Raw genomic sequence first — 15017 nt, forward strand, 5'->3', positions numbered from 1 at the left:
GAACCAGCTGCTACATCCTTGTACTGTACATCTTCTTAAGATGTTGTAAGTGTTCGTTACCTTTTAAAACATTTTAAAAAGTTTTTGTTATGCAGATTTGTATGTTCTTTTTTTAGTGTCAATTTGAATTGAATACCTTCAATAAATACAAACATGTTTGCGTAAATAAAGTGACTATTTGTGTAGTTGTGCAAACAGGACCAACAAACCTGGATTGTTTGTACACAACAGGAGCACGCTTGCTCTTTGAGGTTAGGTTTTTGAAATGTTTGGTCTGAGTGAGATTTCATGTAAATGACCATGATGATCCATTTCAAAGGAGCTTTATTGAGAATTTTGAGGGGAATATAAACATTCCTGGCCATTTTTGTGTCTGTCTTGAAAGATAAACCTGCCATTTTAAGATTTATTGCACATTGAATGATTCATTCGGAGACCCAAATGATCACCAAAAAATGGTCATCAAGATCATAACATCATACCACTACAGGATTATAAAGTCGAGGTAAGTCTAAAGTATGCAGTATGAAAGGGAAGTGATATGGTTGAGTCTATAAATGAGCATGGTAATGTTTGTTTTTCTAAGTAAATTGGTCACTGTACTGGATGTCAAAGCAAACCCTAATCACACTTTTCTGCAATAGGATGTTGCTTCGGTAAGTTTGGTGGGGTTATCATGCTGACTGTTCCAAGGAAAATCTCTGTAATTCATAAAGAAGATACTACCATCAACTCAACAATAAGACCCTATTAAACCAGAACTACTCCGCAGTTGGGGAGTACCGTCCGCACCTGAAGCCTGACAAGTGAGCATCGCACTTGATGCTGTATGAAAAGTAGAGGACTCCTTTTCTCAACTGACAACTCAGAGAATGAGTTCCTCGCTCGGGAAAGATGATGCAAACGCCTGCTTGGTCGTTGTAAAGAACATCTCTGTCCCAGACTTCAAACCTCAACTCTTGCCCTACATCCACCGAACTGAAGTAATAGGTGGCATTCCAAACTGGGTTGTCGTCGTCCAACACTGTAGCCGTCTCCTCGTATATGCCATTGTAGAAGATCTTCACGTAGGCATCTGTTTTGGTGAAGGTGTCGGCCTTGAGACCGGCGGCTCGGTGGATCTCCAGTTTGAAAGCGCCACGGCCTGCCCGCAGTGGACAGCAGTTGTGGTCCAGGTTGGGAGTTGGGGAGCAGTTCTTTAAACCCAGCTGGTCCTCCTGAAGCTTGTTCTCTTGGATGTACTCTGAGATGATTGCCCTCAGATTAGCGCTGATTTGAGAGTCCTCCACCAGATGGTGCAGGGGGAAAATCGCGTAGGAAACCACGTCCGGGTTGTCTTGGAGACTGTTCATCCAGCTGTGGTAGGCGTCAGAAGGGTCCTGCTGGTAGAGGATGTCCGGAAAGTATTTCTCCCCTCCAGTGACCTCAATCTTATGGGTCATGAAGCCTTGATAGAAGCCCATGCTCATGTTGCCCTTCATGAGTTTGTCGCACTTGTTGGAGTAGGATGCATTGGCAGGGAGGAAACCCAAGGCCATGCGGAGTTCAGCATTCAAGCAGTTTTTGATCTCTGCCTCTGTAAAGCCCTTCAGTGTGGCCAAGCAAGTCCGGAAGGCTGTGATTCGCATCACTTTGCCACCAAGTTGAACCTCGGAAATAGAATCAAACAAAAGTAAGTCGCCGCATTATTCCCATAGCGAAGAGACTGACTGTATGGCCTTATCTGCATCTGACCTGGTGGATGTAATGTGTTCCGTATGTGGCGATCAACCGTCTGTACAGGGCTTTGCTTTGGCTTGTAACTGTGTTCCGAGGGAGTCCTTTCAGATGCTTTGTGAACGCTGCGCTCAGCTGGGGGTGGTCAGCCAGCCTGAAGCTGAAACAATAAGAGGAATTGGAAGTTAACATACTGAGAGTGGCTATTTTGTTCCCCATGGGTAGTCTGGTTCATTGTGAATGCTTTAAACGTTTACTTTCTTTCATCCTGTAGTCGCTAGTAAAGGCAGTCCGTCTGTCGATTTCCTGTACTGGTTGTCCTCATTAGGATCTGGGGTGAGCTTGTGCCTATCCCAGCAGACTGTGGTCGCCAGAGTTTTCAGTGAGCTTTAGCATGCATGTTATTGGAATGTGGGAGGAAGTTGGAGTACCCAGAGAAAACGAAATGCAAATTCCACACTGGAAGCTTGGTGCCTAGATTTGAACACCGAACCTTGTGCTTACCCCTAGTCAGACATACTATTAGTTTAGTGGCAACCAACCTTTGAGCCAAGGGATATATTTTGCTTTGGATTAATCTCACAGCACACCACCAAACAAGCGTGTCACAAAAGTATGCAGTATGATGAAATAACATTGTCTATTTACGCAGAACTTTACTTCAGTAGTTGAACACAAAGCTGTGCTGTTGTATGAATGGCAAATGGTGAATTGTACCTTGAACAAATAAAATAACTCGGACCAATTAAGTGAAATTGCCCGATTGGCTGGCAACCAGTCCAGGGTGTTCCCCACCTCTTGCTTATCCTCATTATGCCGAATGAGGATAAGCAATATAGAAAATTATTTGATGGATACATGAAATTGGATAGTTACCCACAACACACCTGATTATCTCTCACGGAATAGTAGTTGGGAATCACAACACCTAGTCCACAGTGCTGCCCAGTAAAAACGGTCAGTTTTGACAAATAACCAACTGTGAGCTGCTTGTTTTAGGTTAAACGTGAACTTAGAATTGCCTTTTGTCACACGTGTGGAGATATTAGCACAGACTTTTTCATTTTGATGAAGCATCAAATAGCTTTAGTGAGTTTTGTGAGCACAGATGTGGTCTGTAGTTGGTCAGTTGTTTTACCTGTAGTAGGTGCAACTGATTTCATGTATGGCAAAAGTGGCCTTGTCCACACTGTGCTGCGAGCGAGCGAACTTGGCCAAGTCCGAGCGGCTCCCTCCCAGCACTACCTTGCCGATCTGATCCAGGCGCAAACCCACACCCCAGTTGTTGTTCACCAATGAGCTGGAGCTGCGCAGCAGGGAGTCCACAGAGTGGTGGAGGGCACTAGAAAGCTGCTTGCTGCAACGGCTGAAGGATCGCCAGTCAAGCACAGAAGCTGGGAGCTTCTGAATCTAGTCATGGGGGGGAAAAAGGACAGTGTGGAACAAATAATGTTGAATGTGCAGAATTCAGCAGTAATCACCTGTCCTTTGTGGAAGCGGTTTGGACACAGTGTGCATGTGTTGTTGTCAGCCAGAGGACCCTTGACATTAATGACATAAGCCCCAGTCCGACGCATCCGGACCACATCGAAACCCTCCCCAGCGAGGTTATAGCCGGGCACGAAGGGAGCGTTTTCACACTGTCGCGCAGAGCCGAGCCGACACGCTCGGACCTTGCCGACCTCCAGGATGACTGGCAGTGCCAACACCAATGAAGCAAAGCTGCTGCTTTGGAATCCTGGCATTGTTACCTTGTGGAGTGAATTGGTATTCAGTGAACTCTCTCTGAATACATACAACAAATCAGCTTCTAGGCGTTGCAGCTTAAAGAACGGAAGCTTTTAATCCTACCACAGATGTAAAATCATGCTCTAAATATTTTAAAGATTTCATACCCAAGGAAACTGCTCACTTACCTCTGATTGGGTTTTATCGTTCAAAATGGTGCAGAAATTCCCCTTCAGAATTTTGTCTTTGTCCTCTAAGCCTCAGTGGCATCAGCAACAATGGGACAGTCTAAACTCTTGGTCCTGCTGGACATTAAGCTGCAGACTGGCAGAGATTCCGGCTAGCGACTCACTTTTGTCTGTGATTCGCTGTTTGAAAAACACCAAGGAGGGAATTCATAGCTCAGGGCTTTTCATCTCTGTCTGTCTTTTTTTTTTTTTTTGCTCTCTCGCTCTCTCACTCCTTTAGGCTGTTCCAATTTCCTCAGCATGAGACGGTTTGTTTCATGTTCAAGATCGCCTTCCTTTGCCTCACAGCTGGGTGGGGGAGGGTGATTCTTTTATTCTCACTGGAGCAAGATGCACAACTGCACATTTACTGGAAATGGATGTGTGCGTGCAAAGGGGTTCGTCGGCTGGTTATTGTATGTGCGCTTTTGTCCATACAGAGGCTGAGCCTGCCTGTCTGTGTGCTGATAAACGTTGCCATAACCATGAGGTCACATCTGCCAATGTCTTTTTATGCATGTGGACAGAATGTAGGTGTGTTTGTTTGTTTTTTGGGGTCAGCAAACCCACAGAAGATAAAAATGTCTCTCCACGCTCAGTGCAAGGCGTCTCCTGCTTTTGCCTTGGAACTTGTGGTGTTCAGTGTTTTATTTCTAGTATGCATCCATAAAAATAGAATGGTCATTTTAATTCGTGCATACTTGCTCAGTGTGAAATTGGCAATAGATTCGCACAACACTGAATACATGGCACTAGTCCCTGGATGTTAAATATGCTTCTTCAAGCATTAAAAATGTAGCGTAATACAAAGAACTCAAATGCATCCTGTTGTACTGATTATTTAACGTTTTGTTTTTGTATTTCTATTGGGGAATTCGGACATATCAAGCATAAATACAAACTGTTCTCCAGATTCCCTTTATTACATTGTCAGTTTAAATGCAATTTACTTCATTATATATCATGGATCGCAAACAAATTTTTTTGCTGGCCAAATCTTAGTTATGGTGTCCCTCAGTGGGCTGTTATAACTGTGAAGCTATATAGATGTATAATGGCCTCCTATTAGTACATATGCACAACAAATTGATGGATAACTACTTTTTAAATCAGGCACCAGAAAAAAAAATTCTACTATTATTCACTTTACTTTAAAAGGGGCATTGGTACCCTAATATGGTAGCAATATCTCATTATTTAAAATTTTTTTTTAAAAAATGCAAATTTTGTATTTTAGCAAGAAACATGAAGTCAACACATGATTCGCTTTCGCGGGCTGCATAAAATGATGTAGCGGGCCAGATCTGGCCCCCGGGCCTTGAGTTTGACACCTGTGTTATAAAGCATATACACTACCGGTCAAAAGTTTGGAAACACTTTCTCATGCTATTGAATAACTGTGTCCAACTAGGTTTTGACATGAGGTGTACATTCAGTTAGTTTGTTCTACAACAGCCAGATAATACAGTACAGAATCATTTATTACATTTATTTTATTACTTTATTAAAAGTTTTTCAGAGGTTAAAAATTTACAACAAAAACATAGTACAGCAGCACATTGACTTATGAATAAACCAGTTTAGCCTAGATGGTACAGATCAATTTTTTTCATTTCACTGGGGAAAGTTGATTTGAGTTATGACCATGGTCACGTAAGAAATTCAACTTTAAAGTACCACTGTAAATCCCATTGCAGTCCTTGGTCACGAAAAAGTCCCTATGCATAGCATTTCAAGCCTATGCGCAATGATTAAACATTGTCATACATTGCCACTAAAGTAACAAAAAAGAAAAGTTGTTTGAATATTTCAAGCATTGTCTTGCAGTAATGCTCTCTCCCCTTCAGCAACCACGACCTCATTTTGACATATTTCCTTGTAACCGCTCCTTATGGTCATCCCGAACAGCTTTTGTCTTCTTTTCACCAAGACCACTACTCCCACGAGCACCAGAGCCATCATAGCCATCACGGCAAATGCTACGCCTGCCTTTTCTCCACTGGACATCTGTCTCTGGTTTGGGTTGAAGCTTCTTAGAATCTCCTGAACATCCTTCGGGTCTGCCAGTTTCCACGCCTTGGTATTTCTGACTCTTACCCAGCTGTTTTCACCTTCTGTCATCACCATTACCGTGTTGGTGGCTTTCACACTAACGAGTGGTGCCCTCGTGAAAGGAGGGAGGTGGATTGGACGCAGCTGCCCGCCTGTGAATAATCCCGACTGGACACAGTAGAGGATTTCACAACCATCGCTGACTGCGGCAAGATGTTGACTGAACCTGCCGGGGCAGCGATGTTGTTGCCCTGCCAACGGGTTGGTTGACTGACAGCTAAAGAGGCCTCCGAACGGTACGGCATATTTGGTGCCAGTTTCATAGTCCTTACTCAAACAGATCACTTGGCCGTCTGAGAGAAACTTGAGAGGCAAAAAATTTGCTGGGCAGGTTTTGGTGTTGGTGATGGGGTTCACGAGGGAGGGGCTATACATCCCTCCAAAGAGATACCCGGACTTTTCTGGAGCCTTGCCACTGACCGAACACCAGTAGGTGTTTATGTGAGCTGAGCGTACATACGAGTTGTCCTGACACACTTGACGGTGACAGTGGGACAAGTGAAAGATCCCGCATCGATATGTCTCATCATGACATTCGTACACGGTGTAAGCTTGCTGTCGAGCCTCTGATCTCAGTAAAGTTGGCGAATAAGGCACCTGACAAGAAAAGGCACCTGTATCCGGATTTTTCTGAGCCAGGGCGTCACACAGCGGTCCTGCATTTTTGGAGATGGGAATGCACTCTTGGTAGACACCCCCAAAACTGAGGTTTGTTGCGGGGCCTTCGCATGAAGCGTCGTCGACGTTTGCTTGGAAATTGAAGTTCTGGGAGTTGACGTCGACGCACCCGGGGCGAGTGTTGACCTTGTAGTAGCGCTCTATGGCCTTGCTCACTGAGTTGGCTACTTTGTTAACAGTAGGCTGTGGCAGATCAGGGAAGGTGTTGGCATTTATAAAATAGGGCAGGGCTAATCCTAACCGATCAACAGCAACCAGGTTGTTTCTGGTATTTTCCTGCCACCTTTGAAGCGTGATACCTGGATAGAAAGGTATACTGCCGTGGCTTTGAATAAGAGAATACTGAATGTTTGACTGATACGTCTGGAGTGACGAGCTCTGTTGTGTGTTTTGGCTGCTTATTTCAAACTTGACCTTGTCAAAAAAGTTCAGGCCAGCAGAGGCTTTGACTCCAGAAGTTTCCGACGCGCCGTTCGACACATATGAGGAACGCAGGTAGTCCTCCTGCACCAAAGTAGCCCCAGCGTCGACACTGGTGATCACATGAGTCCCGTAGTCCAACACCATCTTCTCTGAGAGGTAGTTTGCATTCCTTGTTTGGTTGTTTTCAATGGCATCAGCTATCTCCTTGGCTTGCTGAGCAAAACGTGAATCTAGACTAAAGTCCGGATAAGCTTGAACTGTGTAGAGGAGGTTACGAACCTGAGAATGAAATTAAACATTGTTAAATGTTGAAGCCTCACACTGGTATAGGGACTCTTGACCAATTGTTAGGTGGTGTCTTTGTCCCATGATATCAAAATCTAGACAGAATGACAATCAAATCTAGATTTAAAAACATAATAAAAAAATCTTAATTATAATCAGACCAAGAAATGTATTAGTCAATTCATGGATCTAACACCTGCTGTGAATTGTGCTGCTAAGCTCTCTGTTAGAGAACAGCAGAGCAAAAAGCACCAAAACATTGAACAGTTGAAATAATATATCCCTAACTTTTGCTGACTAGTGTAGATTCCATGTTTACAGTATGCGCATAGCTTGTTTACACTGTTGTGGTGTAATTTTTGATCTTCTAAATTTCAACACAGAAGTGAGCAAAGAGGTTCTCAAACTGGGGTTGGGGGTTACCTGGATTTTCATGGGACGTAGCTTTGTGGTCCTTGAAATAATTTGCAATAATCTTTCCCCATCAAATTACATCTAATTACAGTATTTAATTGACATTAGAAACATTAAGTGTTTCTTGGAACGCTTTATCCCCAGACCTGAAAACTTTGAGGACCCCTGAACTAAAGTACAATACATTCTTCTGCAGCCTTCACAAACAAAGTCAATCTGAGAGCTTGTCAACTGATTTTACCTTAATGTGTAGAGGTTAGGCAGACTTTTGTTCGGGGTTTTGTTTTTTTCCTTTCATTATTTATATTGGTTGCTTTAGCATAAGATCTTACATTTTCAACAGATTCGTAAAACCTCACCTGCACTCTGGTTGTGGTTGAAGAATCTTTGACCTGATGCATTTTCATCCTCTGGTTCTCAGACGAGTATTTACCATTCAACAGAGAGAAGAATGATGCGTCTGCATTTATGCCGTGAGACGTCAAGCTTTTTTGCTCTTGCCAAGAGCTGATTATCTCAGAGTTGGTCTCCACTCCGGTCTCCTTGTGGGGTATGACAAACACCTCATCTGGGATGAAGTAGAGCCCGTCCTCAGTGGTCTGGCAATGGAAATAGCTGAGGTTCATGACCCGACCCATATCTATGTTACGAAGGTTATCCCAGCCTCCGCCAGGGAGCGCCTCTAAGGCTGTGATGGAAAGGTTGGTGGAGGCTCGACATTGTCTGAGCCAGTTGGTCGGACGGTTGACAGGAGCTGCAAAACAAACGTGAAGGAGAAACAGAGCCAGGAGAGTCACCGGTGCCCTCATCTTGAATGTGTCCAGAATGGTAGAAAAAGACTGGTGAACTAAAGGCTGCACGGTTCCTCCCTCTCTTATCATAATGACATTAGTGAGGAACTTGTTGCTGAAGAAACCGTGCCTGAAATTAAGTTTCGGTTTTGGTTAGCTAGTCTGTTCCCCCAAAGTATAAATACTGTATACGACTTCAGGTTTAAGAATAGTGGAATTTCAAAGCCGATGTCATAAACCACCTATGTAAATCTATGTAATGCATTTATGAATAATTCAAGTGGTTAGAGGTGTGATTCAGTATTTGTGCAGAAGAAGATGCAGAAGGGACCTGCCTTATCAGTGCTGATAAATGAGTAGATTTTTAGGTCAGTACCAGTTTACAATGTTTAATATCAGATAAGTTTTTATTCTTCACCTTCAGACTTCCTCTTATCAAAGCCATTTCATAGCAGAAGTGAAAGCAAAGTCTGAAAAAAGGGGGAAGCATGTTTTGCCATGTGTCACGAGCTTATTCTGCTGTAGAATTCCCCAATGAGTCACTGCACAAACTCGTCCAGGCCTGAATGTGACACGAATAGAGAGTGGCTGGATCCAAGGGCAGTCGGAGGCAGATGTGAAAGGATGAATAGTTTTATTGATGAAAGGCAATGGCGGTGGTCCTAGTTGGGTTGGCAGGTGGCCGTGTGTAAAGGTGGCAGGCAGCGGTGAGGACAGGCGGCTGGCTTGGCGACAGGAATTACGTGGATCAGGAACATTGGGGGGGGAAACGCACTGGAACAAGGAGGGACAGGAGTCAAAAATGGAAAGAGGAATAGGGTGACTTACGGGAGGTAAAAGGGCCGTGGTACCACTGAAAGTAACTGCAGGCAGCATATAACAGAATGCACAATCTGAAAATACTTTCACTGCCTGACCAAAGAAAGTCAACATTGTTTCATCCAAACTGATCTTGCTGCAGCACTGAAACAAACCTCCAAGTAATGAACCTCTCTGTTATGATGCCAATAACCCTCGTCTTCCTCAGTCTCAGTGCCTCATCTCCATCTCACCTGACTTGACACCACCTTTAAGACCAACACAGCCTTCAGGTTAAAATCTCACCAGCAGTCATCAGCTCCCCGGGCCCCATCCCCAAGGTGTCCCCCAAGGTTCAATTCTCTGCCCATTAATCATACTGCACTTGTCCCTTTGGTCTCAAATTCAAGTGCTTCGATGATGATATCCAGCCCCTCATCCACACTAACATTAAAACAATCTTCCATACTACTCACTCAATCCTGAAAGATCGCGTCACCAAAATAAAATACTGGCTCCAAACTTTTAAAAGCTAAACTGTGACAAAACTGAAAGTTATCATTGAACCAAAAGCACTTGTCACATCCACCTGCAGCTTCACCCTCCAGTGGACCAACCTCCCCCCACATCAGAAACCTTGGTATCACTTCTTTGACCACCACGTCAGACACCTTACAGCCTTCTTTCACCTCAAGAACATCCCTCTCCCTCCTCTCTGTCCCACCTTATGCATTCACTGCCTTCCATCTGGACTATTGCAACAGTCAAAGGATTGTTCAATACCGCTGTCCCACACAACCTCCCCAGTCCCCAGAACATCAATTTCAGAATCCTCATTTTGACCTACAAAGACCTCCATACTTTGGACCCACTCTACCTGACTCAGTTCAAATCTACCAACAACTTCCATTCCAATAGATGTTCAGCTGAGATACATAGACCCTATTTTATCCAAAGAATTTGAAGAAAGAATCTAAGAGGTGTAACCTTGAGATTTACATCGCCCATCTTAATCAATGCAACATCCAATTTTTATCCTTTTAGGAATGAATTTATCAAAATCTGTCATGACAAGCTATTTCTAAAGGCATATTTAATCATGTCCGTCTTGTGCGGTACATTTGGAGCACGGGTACATGCAGGAATAAAGGTCGTATACTGTCCAGGTTGTCCCCAAAATGACTTTTCTTTCATGCAATTATCTTGCAAATGAGTTATTGCCAGTCAAAGGCTCGGTACATATTTTGGGACACCCAATATAGGTAAGCTTGCAATTTGCTGATTTGTCCAGCCCAGTAAACCCTTTCTGACTCCCAAATGTACCCACTAGGTGGCGGTATTGACTCAAAAACATGAATGCAAAACAGGTTTCAAGGTCAGTTTTAAGTATCACAAGTGTCACGTGGGGAAATTGATAATATTATCCATTTTCCATGTTGGGCCTTCGTGGAGGTCTACTCTTCTGAGTTCACAAATGTAATATGACATAACGGGAACACGGTTGGGTGGTGGCTAGCTCTGCCTCACAGTAGAGAGGTTCTGGGTCGGAATCCCCGCTCAGGCCTTCCTCTGTGGAGTTTGCATGTTCTCGCCATGCTTGCGTGAGTTTTATCCAGGTACTCCCACTCCGGGTGTCGCGGTCCCTTTCCAGTCTGCATAATATAGATAAAATCGGGCTCCCATGTACTGTTATGCAACCGCAATTCCGTTGAAGTTGGGACATTGTCCACAATGTCCCAACTTCAATGATTTGCAAATAATGTTGGACCTATATTTAATTGAATACACTACAAAGACAAGATATGTAAAGTTCAAACTGATAAAATTTTATTGTTTCGAGCAAATAATCATTAACTTTGAATTTTATGGCTGCAACACGTTCCAAAAAAGCTGGGACAGGGTCATGTTTACCATTGTGTTACATCACCTTTTCTTTTAACAACATTCAATAAACTAATTGTTGAAGCTTTGGAGGTGGAATTATTTCCCATTCTTGCTTGATGTACAGCTTCAGCTGTACAACAGTCCGGGGTCGCTGTTGTCGTATTTTACGCTTCATAATGCGCCACACATTTTCAATGGGAGACAGGTCTGGACTGCAGGCAGGCCAGTCTAGTACCCGCACTCTTTTACTACCAAGCCACGCTGTTGTAACACTTGCAGAATGTGGTTTGGCATCGTCTTGCTGAAATAAGCAGGGGCGTCCATGAAAAAGACGTTGCTTGGATGGCAGCATGTTTCTCCAAAACCTGTATGTACCTTTCAGCATTAATGGTGCCTTCACAGATGTGTAAGTTACCCATGCCATTGGCACTAACACAGGCCCATACCATCACAGATGCTGGCTTTTGAACTTTACGTCCATAACAGTCCGGATGGTTCTTTTCCTCTTTGGCCCGGAGCACACGACATCCACAATTTCCAAAAACAATTTGAAATGTGGACTCGTCGGATCACAGAACACTTTTCCACTTTGGATCAGTCCATCGTCGATGAGCTCGGGCCCAGAGAAGCCCACGACGTTTCTGGGTATTGTTGATAAATGGCTTTTGCTTTGGATAGTAGAGTTTCAAGTTGCACTTACGGATGTAGTCCCACACTGTATTTACTGACATTGGTTTTCTGAAGTGTTCCTCAGCCCATGTGGTGATATCCTTGACACATTGGTGTCTGTTATTGCTGCAGTGTCGTCTGAGGGATCGAAGGTCACAGGCATTCAATGTTGGTTTTTGGCCTTGCCGCTTACGTGCAGTGATTTCTCCAGATTCTCTGAACCTTTTGATGATATGTACCATAGCTGATGAAATTCCTGAATTCCTTGCAATGGTACGTTGAGGAACATTGTGAACAAGTGTGTGAGAAAATAGTCGAACAGTTTAAGGACAAAGAGGTGAACCTCGCCCCATCGTTGCGTGTGAATGACTGAGCAATTCAGGGAAGCTCCTTTTATACCCAATCATGCAGCCGCCTCTTCCCAATTAGCCTGTTCACCTGTGGGATGTTCCCAACAGGTGTTGGATGAGCATTCCTCAACCTTCTCAGTCTTTTTTGCCACCTGTGCCAGCTTTTTTGGAACGTGTTACAGCCAGAAAATTCTAAGTTAATGATTATTTACTAAAAACAATAAAGTTTATCAGTTTGAACATTAAATATCTTGTCTTTGTAGTGCATTCAATTAAATATAGGTTGAACAGGATTTGGAAATCATTGTATTCTGTTTTTATTTGTTTAACACAACATCCCAACTTCATTGAAATTGGGGTTGTAAATGACATGAATAAAATATGTAATACAGTATAAAACAAGTATAAACATGACCCTGTCCCAACTTTTTTGGAACGTGTTACAGCCAGAAAATTCTAAGTTAATGATTATTTGCAAAAAAACAATCAAGTTATCAGTTTGAACATTAAATATCTTGTCTTTGTAGTGTAGTCAATTAAATAGGTTGAAGATGATTTGCAAATCATTGTATTGTTTTAATTTAACAAAACATCCCAACTTCATTGGGGTTGGGGTTGTAGTAGTCCTATATCGTTTTATACTCAAACCTTGTTCTGTCTGACTGAATTTACAATAAATATTCACATTATAAATAACTCAGAAAAACTGTTCCAGCACAAAAGTTCTCCAGGGCCTCCATCCTGTGTGACCAGGCAGCAGAAGGGGCCATGCTGCTTTTTTTTTTTTTTTTTTTAAATGGCCCATTATAACTAGCATGCTGTAGAAAATTTGTGGATGCTTGAGTTAAGATGTAAAATGGGTTGAGTAAAACGCATCATTGTAAATAAGTTTTATTATTGTTCACAACATGGACATTTGGGAAAGGAAGTGCTGAGACAGCAGGATTATTGATTCTTATTAGAGAAGAAAAGATAGCATAAGACACGATAGCTTCATAAATACACGTTCCATGTGGTTCTTGGGCTGCCAGGAAGACGGTGGATCATTTGTACAGCCTTCCGCTCATCCTCCTCCTCCTCCTCCTGCGGACCTTGGCGGGCTTGGCCCTCTTGCGTCGAACCCTCCGGACTCTTTTGGGGGTCTTCCTTCTCGGGGCCTTCCTCCTCCTCCTTGTTGACCTTTTCCTCGCAGGTGTGGACCTCCTGCGTCTTCTCCTGGAGCGCCCCCTTCTGGTCTTCCTCCCCTGGGCCTTCCTCCTCTTCGCCCTGCCCCCCCTCCTCCTCTTCCTCTTCTTGCTCCTCCTCCCTCCCCTCGCGGGCTTCCTCCTCGGACCACCGGGTGCTTTGGGGTTGAGCTTGAAGGAACCTGAAGCCCCTTTTCCCCTGGTGCGCACGATGACCTTTTGGGCCACCAGCCTACGCAGGGCAAGGCGGATCCTGGCTCGGTTCCGGGTCACGTCGTAGCCGCTGGCCTTCAGCACCTTCTTGAGGGCCACCAGGGACACGCCCCGTGGACCCCCGTAGGAGGAGATGGCGTTCAGGATGAGGATGGACACCGTGGGGCCGGTCCTCTTCCTCGGTCTCCTTGGAGTCGTGGGAGCAAGTGACACCGACATTATGAGATGCGCCTGCGTTCCAGTATCTTCAGATACAAACACGAGTTATGAAGAGTGCTTCCTCTCTGAAATCTGCTTATTTCTTGTTTTTATGTGATTTATTTTATTTTTTTTGGGTTTGTTTTTGTTATTTGAAGTTGCTGTGAGCTCCAACACCACCGCGCGTCCCTACTCTCAAGCCGCTGCGTCCTCTCCAGCCGAACTCTCCTTTAAAGTGTCCTCGTGAACTGTTGAACGCATTTGCAAAAAAGCATTTCATAAGGTTTGCCGGGGATCTTGTCTCTGTGTACGTGATTGTTTGAGAGAGATGCGAGCCTTTAGAACAGAGCATGATGCCAAATTACGCAGCTGCCACCCGTGACGCATGAATTGACAAGTCGTAATAGTCATCAAATGTCGTCGCCATTACGACTTCATTACACATCGAGTTTAATCAGTTGTCATTAGAGGCGATTTAATTGAGTGGAGTTTTGGTTCACGTAATGCATAGTCAATGAAGATAATTGCACGGCGATGCTTATTTCGAATAAAGCCTGTTTGATTCATTGGCGTATATGTTTAAATGGCTTTTAATGGTGCAGTAACGGGGGGAAAGTCCTAAATTTATTTAATTTTGAGCATGACATCTTAAAAACTCCATTGTGGCACAGTAAAAGTGTTCAGGCATAAAAGGGATGTAGATCCTCCTTTCTGGTTGACCTAACAACCGAACGGGACCACCCAAAAAATAATTTGAACGTAGTAAGGTGACGTAATTTTCGAGTTGATGGGGAAATTTTAAAAAATGATAATCATTTTAAACGTCACTTTACCACATTTTAATCATCTGAAACATGTTCAAACTAGTACATTCAAAGAACTTTTTTTTTTTTTTTTTTTAGTGAAGCACTGAGATAATTTCTTTGATGTAGTGTGTCAAATTTAGTAAATGTATCAATCAAACACCTGCACATTTTTTATATTGATGTTCATATACAGCCAATAGCTGTAGTTTTATTAAAAGCTCAAACTAACAAAAAAAAAAATCATTTAAAAGTAAATACTTGCAGAGATTTATAGAAAAGGTGTTGCGTATTATTTGTTTCCTACATTGTTAAATTGTTATTGTGAGAAATCATTAACATGATCAGTTTTAACATAAATGAAAATGAACATTATTCATAATAACACATGGTAAAGTATTTTGTGTACATATAAAAGGTCTTCGATCTTAGTGTTTGGCTGATGAAAAATGGGAACCAAAACAAGTGCCGCGTTTATATTTCACCACAGAAATGACAGATTTGCTCAAAAGGCCATTTGTCTCAAATATTGTTCACAAATCGG

General features: G+C 43.2%; 3 protein-coding genes across 3 annotated transcripts; all 3 read right to left on the minus strand.

Annotated features, from left to right (window-relative positions):
* Nucleotides 1-86: 86 nt before the first annotated feature.
* prf1.5 (perforin 1.5) lies at nucleotides 87-3951 on the minus strand. The gene is made up of 5 exons (XM_061671874.1): nucleotides 3633-3951; nucleotides 3198-3467; nucleotides 2855-3126; nucleotides 1735-1876; nucleotides 87-1649 (listed from the first exon to the last, which is right to left on the minus strand). The coding sequence occupies exons 2-5, from the start codon at nucleotides 3459-3461 to the stop codon at nucleotides 762-764; spliced, it is 1566 nt and encodes a 521-aa protein (XP_061527858.1). The 5' UTR covers nucleotides 3462-3467; nucleotides 3633-3951; the 3' UTR covers nucleotides 87-761.
* A 696-nt stretch (nucleotides 3952-4647) lies between these two features.
* On the minus strand, nucleotides 4648-8457 carry mpeg1.1 (macrophage expressed 1, tandem duplicate 1). Its single transcript, XM_061671873.1, has 2 exons — nucleotides 7943-8457; nucleotides 4648-7163 (listed from the first exon to the last, which is right to left on the minus strand). The coding sequence occupies exons 1-2, from the start codon at nucleotides 8390-8392 to the stop codon at nucleotides 5481-5483; spliced, it is 2133 nt and encodes a 710-aa protein (XP_061527857.1). The 5' UTR covers nucleotides 8393-8457; the 3' UTR covers nucleotides 4648-5480.
* A 4661-nt stretch (nucleotides 8458-13118) lies between these two features.
* On the minus strand, nucleotides 13119-13691 carry LOC133400556 (protamine-like protein). Its single transcript, XM_061673357.1, has one exon. It carries the CDS (start codon nucleotides 13689-13691, stop codon nucleotides 13119-13121), a length of 573 nt encoding a protein of 190 aa, XP_061529341.1.
* Nucleotides 13692-15017: the final 1326 nt, after the last annotated feature.

The sequence above is a fragment of the Phycodurus eques genome, chromosome 3 (genome assembly GCF_024500275.1).
Source record: "Phycodurus eques isolate BA_2022a chromosome 3, UOR_Pequ_1.1, whole genome shotgun sequence".
Lineage (NCBI taxonomy): Eukaryota > Metazoa > Chordata > Actinopteri > Syngnathiformes > Syngnathidae > Phycodurus > Phycodurus eques.